Source organism: Lepisosteus platostomus, chromosome 7, assembly GCF_059453375.1.
Source record: "Lepisosteus platostomus isolate fLepPlt1 chromosome 7, fLepPlt1.hap1, whole genome shotgun sequence".
NCBI lineage: Eukaryota > Metazoa > Chordata > Actinopteri > Semionotiformes > Lepisosteidae > Lepisosteus > Lepisosteus platostomus.
In genome coordinates, this window is record NC_142617.1 from 47,308,414 (window position 1) to 47,315,826 (window position 7,413).

Consider the following 7,413-nt stretch of genomic DNA (forward strand, 5'->3'; position numbering starts at 1 on the left):
TTTTACCAGGAATCTGAGCTTACTGTTACTTGTCCAAACTGTATGTCGTTACACGTTTCATACTGTGTAGAAAATTACCCATCAGGGCAACTTTGCAACTTTGGCTTTGAATATGTTCAGGCACTTTTACAGATGTCTGTGGGTTTAGGAACTTAAACTAACACCTCTCTCGTATTGGTTTCTAAGCCCCCAGTCAGGAAGGATACAGATTTACTGAGCTATTTTCGATCTGATCAGTATAATATACTGTCTCCAACCCTGGTCCTAGAGACCCCCCACCCAGTAAATGCTATACTGTAGGTCACCCATTTATAAATACTGGCAACATACAGTATATCAACTACTGATGAATCCAGCAAGTAATCTGTTCAATTAGAGAACTCTGTTCCTTGATGGCTGAACAGTATTTAGATTTACATCCTAAATAATCCATACATTATTTAATTAAACAAATCACCTGTTGAATTTAATATAGAAAGTTCCATGTCTTAAGAAACTGGTGTTCTAATGGTGACCTATAGAACTGGTTGCTGGATTTGGACTCTTCAGGACTAGGGTTTCGAGACCCCTGGTATACAGCAGTACTGTTAGAGCTCTGTTTTTTTCAGATGATGAACATATACATGTATAGAACAAAGAAAGGAAATATACATTTTCACAGCTCTGTCAGTTTTTATCTTGGGTATGAAAAGTTGTCATTTTTGTCTAATATGTAGTGCATGTCCGAGAGTGCATTATTTTACAAGTGTCTCATTTTACTTCTGTTGCTATTGCTCTGCCAGGCTTTCTATTTGAGCAATGTGTTTGCCGACTCAAATGTTGTAAAAACTCTGAATTTAAATGACTTTAACCATCCTGTAAACTCCTTTCATGTGAGGTATTTGTAAAAGTTAATATGATACCGCGATTAATGGTGAGAACATGCCCTAGAGGATTTGTTTTTAAGACACATGACTTTTTTAGAAAGGTCATGGACCAAATGCTTCTGTATTCTACAATACATTACTTCACTTTAACACTTCCTTGTTAAAAAAGGATAATCCTAAATTGCATATATAAGTGTTAAAAACAACTTACCGGATGACCTTCAAAGCCTTTTCAAAAGAATTGTTACAACACAGACAAATTCTGTCATTTATCTATGAATTACTGCCTGGATAGAATGGAATTTTCAGTAAGATGTGATGCTGGAAGAATCCTTCCAAGGTCTCTGTGAATAAATGTTTCGTCAGACTTTATCTGTGAGACTCCAACTATCTGTCCATCCATTTTCTAACCACTTCTTCCAATGAAAGGTTGTGGGGAGCTATCCTGGCAAGGAACAGGTACAGGGCAGAGTACGGCCTGGACAGGATGCCCGTCCATCACAAGGCAGACACACAGATACAAACACAGACATGCACACATGGGCCAATTTTTCAAGAAGCCAATTAAGCTACCAGCACATCTTTAGTCTTTGGTGGAAAGAAACCAGAGCACCTGGAGGAAACCCACACAAACACAGGGAAAACATAAAAACTCCACGCAGACAGAACCCCACGAATTAAACCCAGGGCCCCAGCACTGAGAGGCAGCAATGTTAACCATTGCGACTTTTGTTGCCAAAGTTAAAGGCTTTCTATGCAAGTGCTGCAGATAGAGACCAAAGGCTTTTCTCTCTACCCCTCCAAATTGTGCATTATCAGCTTACATCCTCATCATCATTTATCCCCTAATGACTAATAACATTGGAGATTATCTTAGCTTCTGGAGTTCCAAAGAATGTCTTGTAGATCATTTTTTAACAGTACATTTGTCAAGAATCAAACAGATAAAAGCACAAGGAGGGAGACTTTTTATTAGACAACATTTATACAACTTCACAGTGACTGTTGTCTCCTCCTGCACTGTTCAAGGACAAGGGGAAGAGATAGGGATCCTAGATTAGAAGTCGCACATACAGCACACTTTTAACAGAGCAGTCCGTGAAAACGGTTTTGTAACATTTCTATATAAAGGCACATTTATCCATTCTGGTTTACAGTAAGGCAAATCCACACCCTTTCAAAGTAGTTGCATACTTGCTTTATAATGATACACTTTCTCAACCCTTTTTTCAGGCTAAATTGGAGGAAAATGAGTCAACAGGAAAGCTGATGGATTTTCTGCTATTATTAGCATTCGGGCCTTTATTTCTGCCAATACAGCAGAGACAAATCCCTTTCTTAACTCTGTGAACCAGCTTTGTAGAGTTGAAAGAGCATCTTCGTGTTTGTTTTTTTGTGGTAGTTTAGTCTCTGTTTGTAAATTAACATTCATAAAGGGCTGTTTTGTCAGACTGAAGAGTGCTGCCTGGGATCAGTGTCTGTAAATGAGTTTAAGCCCTGGAGGCCTTCTCCATCTGCAAAGAGTCTCTCCAGGGCATAAACTCTTGGTTTCGGATGGATAAAACAAGACAACAGAATTATATTAATCTTTGCTTTTTTGTACCTTAACTATTATTTAGATCGATGTGTGGGGTTTTCCTATCCATCTTAGCTGTTCATAGAAATACATGGAAAAAATGAAGAGCTTATGTAGCTTCTGTCAAAGATTCACAGAAAGATTGATGCCCTAAAGAAACCTTTTGCAGCTGAATTTAACTGGAAATTAAGTGCCTTTGGCAATGCTGTAGAATACATTGCTTCTACATATATGTATATTTTAAATAAGTGAATGAATATACATTACATAAAAAACTATTCTAATCCTTTGTTCTTTGTTATATAACACATAGAGCAAAACATTTTTTATAGTGATTATATAGACTATATTTTATAGTCTAGTGAAGTTTTCCAAGCTTAAAATCATATAGTGATTGTAATGGATTTTTCGATTAATTTCTTCCAAAACTTCAAATTTCACATTGGCCCAGATCACAACCTGTGTTGCCAAAAGTGCTTGAAGCTTTCCAGGTATAGTGGCACAGGAAAAGACAATTGTTACTTGACAAAAAAAACAGAGTACATCATCAATCACAACAGCAGCTTCTCCTGCAATTAAAAAAAAAACTATCAAAATCTTATTTGGAACCACTTCTTATGGTTATGTATTGTTATGTATTGTAATGTTATGTTTCAAAACGCCTTTTTTGATAAATGTCCATTGTTGAAAAATTTGGCAACTTAGACATTTTTCAGATCTTAACGTTGTATGGTAGGATTCAGCATTTCAAAACTTGTGCTCCTGAGTAATTAATGACTATATTGAGATTAACCAAAATCAGTGTGTTTAAGGTGGTAGTACTATAGTAGTTCTACACTAGTGCACGTCTGCTGTTTATTGTCGTATGGGCTAAGTTAATATCCTTGGCATTAAGCAGATGCAGGTTGATCACTAAAAATCCTGAGGTTGAAACCAACTAGATTAGTATGAATGAATCACATTTCAGAGATTCTTACTGCAGTCACAGATATGTCATTCTCAATGACACATCTGTTGCTTAACTGCAGTAATTTATAACAGTGACTTTTGTTAGTGCATCACATATTTGAGTTTTCACATGAGGGAAGACATAAAGAATTCTAATATGGTCTTTTGTTGATACTAATATCAACTTCATAAATACCTTTGTGCCACATTACTATGGTTCATTACATCAAATGTGCTTGAGAGTTTCTTTAAATTTTATATATTCAGTGTTCTTTGATATAATAGCGGTGCTGTTTTAAGTGTTCTTAAAGACCCTTGTTTGTGATGTAATTGTACAGTTTATCCCTTTTTCAATTAGTGGGTGACTTTAGGGCCCGTTTGGAGTAATCACAGACTGTGATTGTATCACAGACTTTGAAAGCTTTTTGGCTTAAAACAACATACACTACAGTATTACTGTAACACTATAAAAGCTTAAATTGCAAAAGTACCAAGAGGCAATGTAAATATGTTTTAAACATAAGCAAAGAGTTTTGCAAACCTATGTGGCATTTATTTGGATTATGAAAAAGTGAAGTAAATTCTGAACTGAAAAAAAACATTTCGAGGCTTGTTCTAAGAGTTAGAATACTTTCTTTTTTGTCAAGCTGAGTAAGAAAAACATTGTGAATGTTTGAGGGATAGTTTTTTATCTCTCTGCCGGGTGCTTTCTAACACTAATAGTGAGCACCTCATTAACCTCTTAAATACACATTACTTGTTCTTCAGAGAAAAGAGCTGTAAATAAATGTACAGTATGTAGATGGGTATTTTAGAGGCCAAGTCAAGCAGAAGCATTGAGAGAACATTAAATCCCATTTGACATTGTTTAGATTACGATGAGATTATGATGTTCCGAGTACACAGCGCATTCAGCAGGTAACAAACAACAGGTAACTCTTTCTAAAGCAATTACAGTTTTGGCTCCATTGACTCTAGATGATCCTTAAAAAAACACAGTGAACAAGAAGATTTGGTGAGCACAATAGCAAATGTAAATAACTCTCAGAATATTCCTACACCATTCTTTAGTTCAATCAATTCTTTTCCGACATTCTTTCTTTGATATAAAGCCATCGTTTTCCCTGAGACTACAACTTCTCCCTTGGTTCAATGCATATCAAGTTACATGTCTACAGAATAATTACTGTAATCTCCCTGGACTTAAAGCAGTAATAAAGGACATACATCACACTGATTGTATTTATATAGATAAACGGGCAGAGAGGACGCTCTAGTAGGACGCTTACAGTGCATAATAAGCCATAATGAATCTTCAGCATGTTGTTGGATCTAAGTGAAAGTACTGGAAAATACATAAATCCGTGGGCCACTTTCTGAGTCTGGTGGGGTCAGGCTAGGGCATATTCGAATGTCCCTTTTTCTATTCCCTCAACACCGTCTGCCCATGTAGAAGATGGCATGCTGCTGTAAGGATCTAACAAAATCCTGAAACACCTCACAATCAGCAATCCCAGGAATATGAGCAACATTCCCACAAATGCGAAAGCTGTTTTCTGTTCCAGGGTCAAAGAATATGTCATTAACTCATTTCCATTCGACGCAGCCAGGGAGTGGTTGAAATGGATGTTACACATGGTGAGAGCAAAGCTTCTTCATTCTGCAGATACTGGGCACAGCTGTGGTTTACTTGCAGAAATCTGAAAGAGAAAGCCAGGACCGTATTTCAGCTCTCATTGATACTGACGTTCTGATGAGACAAACGTTACTTAAAGCCATAAAATTATACTTCAACCTGGAGGCTCTACAAATCCAGCCTCTTTGCATCTTTCAAAATGTAACTTTTTATAAGTTTTTATTTATTTTATTAAAAAGGCTATGTTAGAGAATGAGCTGAGAAATGCTTGGTGCTACTTTTTATGATTCTATAGAGAAAGAAATTGCAATAGAAATACTTTTATTTGTGTATGAGCTATAAAAATACTAAAACAAATCAAAGCTTGGTTAACTTGTAATTTTATCTTGTAGCTCCTGCTCTAAAGCTGCCTACTTTCAACAACTTCTCAAATGAGTTCATTGAAGAGACTTCAATAGAACAGACAGAATAAATGGCTTTATTGTCACAAGATGAAGAAAGGAAAAAAAGCAATTTTGAAACATATACATCTACTATCACTCTTTTAAAACAGATTTTTTGATACTCCGTGTAAATAATTACTTTTACATATAGAAATAATCAGTTTCTAGTGATTATTTACATTTGGAGGTTACATTTCTTTTTAAATTGCTGATTATTTAAACATTATGTGCAATATAAATATAATGTTTCAGTTATAAAATGTAATTGAAAACGTGTTAAACATAACACATTTTGAATCCATGGATGTTTAAAAACAGCTCATCCCTAATTTTAACACACTATAACCCAATACTAATGTCATAACGTACAAGCTTATTATAATACCTCCCCCAAACTGCAAAATAGTAAGAACTACTACATATTTAATTTCACGTTTACCCTGACGCTTTATTTTTATGTTTCTGACTGCTTATGCAGGATGCAAAAGCCCTGATAAAAGAAATGTTACCTGTTGCTTTCAGAGTATAGTTGACTGAATTTACAAGAAAGTGAAAGGATGATCATTTCAATCATATAGTAAAGAAATACAATATGTGGCAGGAAGGTTGCTACAGCATTATTGTTGCAGTTTAAATTGGAGGAAATACTTCCCTGTCTTTGGTTATGACCTGACCATATGAAGCTGTACCAGCTACACTTTTACACCCAAAACAAAGACGCAGTGTTTGCAAGTGTCCAGATTGCTGTGTGTCGTTTGGCATGCAGCTTACCTTCATTCCAGCTTCATTCTCTCAGACTTGTTGCAAAGAATTCTACTTGAGAGGAGCCTATTCCTCTGCAGGAAAAACGGTCAGCTTTTATATTGATTCTTCCATAGCCCTTTCATAAATTGTAGAAGACCAGCCCCAATCCAGTCTTGTGGCACTTTGGCTCCCACTGGCTCAGCTTCACACATGTTCAAAGGCAGAAAGCCTGATCTGTGCCCCCAGAAGACCACAGCTCCCTGGGCTTGGTTTTCCCACACAGGGCAGAAAATCCTCTTGAAAGATGCTTTCTGCTTTTCACTGGCTGCTGGCATCCATTATGATTCAGCCTTCACATCTACCCCCTCAGAAAGTGTGCACACACCGTATAACTCGGAAGTCTCGACCATCTTGTCTGTCTTCTGTGCTCTGTAGCATTCACACGCGCTGCAAGAGGCTAGAGAGGCAGTGCATTGCTCCAGAGCACTGGCCCTCCCTTGCCTCGTTTATTTGGCTATTTTCAAAACATCTCATCCCAGATGTTAAAGAAGTGCTGTGAGTTTGCCAGTGGGGCAGGCTCCCTGTGTCACTTCTGTCAATTAGTGCTGGCATGCAGTGAGCGAGCTTTGTGCACTTAAGCTAATATAAATCCACTTGTATTGTTTAATTGATGTTTTAATTGCTACAAGCTGCTTTTTAAAATTACATTAAAATCTCTGCTTACAGGCTTATCACCAAGTGTCCTCCTGATGATATAATATTGATCATCTGGCATGTGCGCAAGTTCTTTTCTACGTTTGTCTCAAAGCAAAAACTCATGTTGCAGATAATTGTTTTCCTACAATGAAGAATGGAGTCTCTTATTTGTCGTTCAGGATTCTGACTTTTGAGAAAGAAGCCAAATTAAAGTTAAAAATAAAGCTAAAGGATAACAGTCATTCTGAAACACTTCAATTTTTCTTGTAACTAATTTATTAGTAATATGAATTTCCTTTCACTTGCACAAATAAAAGGATCCGAATAAATCTATGGCATACCTTCAGCATATAAACTTACAAACATAACTTAAGGGTTTTGTTTGCTTGATGTTACAGGTGTTTTCAATGTATGTGAACACTTTGACCTATAGTCAAATTTTCTGTGAAAAACAAATCACATTTTAAAAATATTTAACATTAAAAAACAACAGAAATCATTGTG

At 36.4% G+C, this 7,413-nt stretch overlaps 1 protein-coding gene across 1 annotated transcript; it reads right to left on the reverse strand.

The window, feature by feature from the left end:
- Positions 1-4,734: 4,734 nt before the first annotated feature.
- On the reverse strand, positions 4,735-5,068 carry ctxn2 (cortexin 2). The gene has a single exon (XM_088641957.1). It carries the CDS (start codon positions 5,025-5,027, stop codon positions 4,782-4,784), a length of 246 nt encoding a protein of 81 aa, XP_088498083.1. The 5' UTR covers positions 5,028-5,068; the 3' UTR covers positions 4,735-4,781.
- Between the last annotated feature and the right edge of the window lie 2,345 nt (positions 5,069-7,413).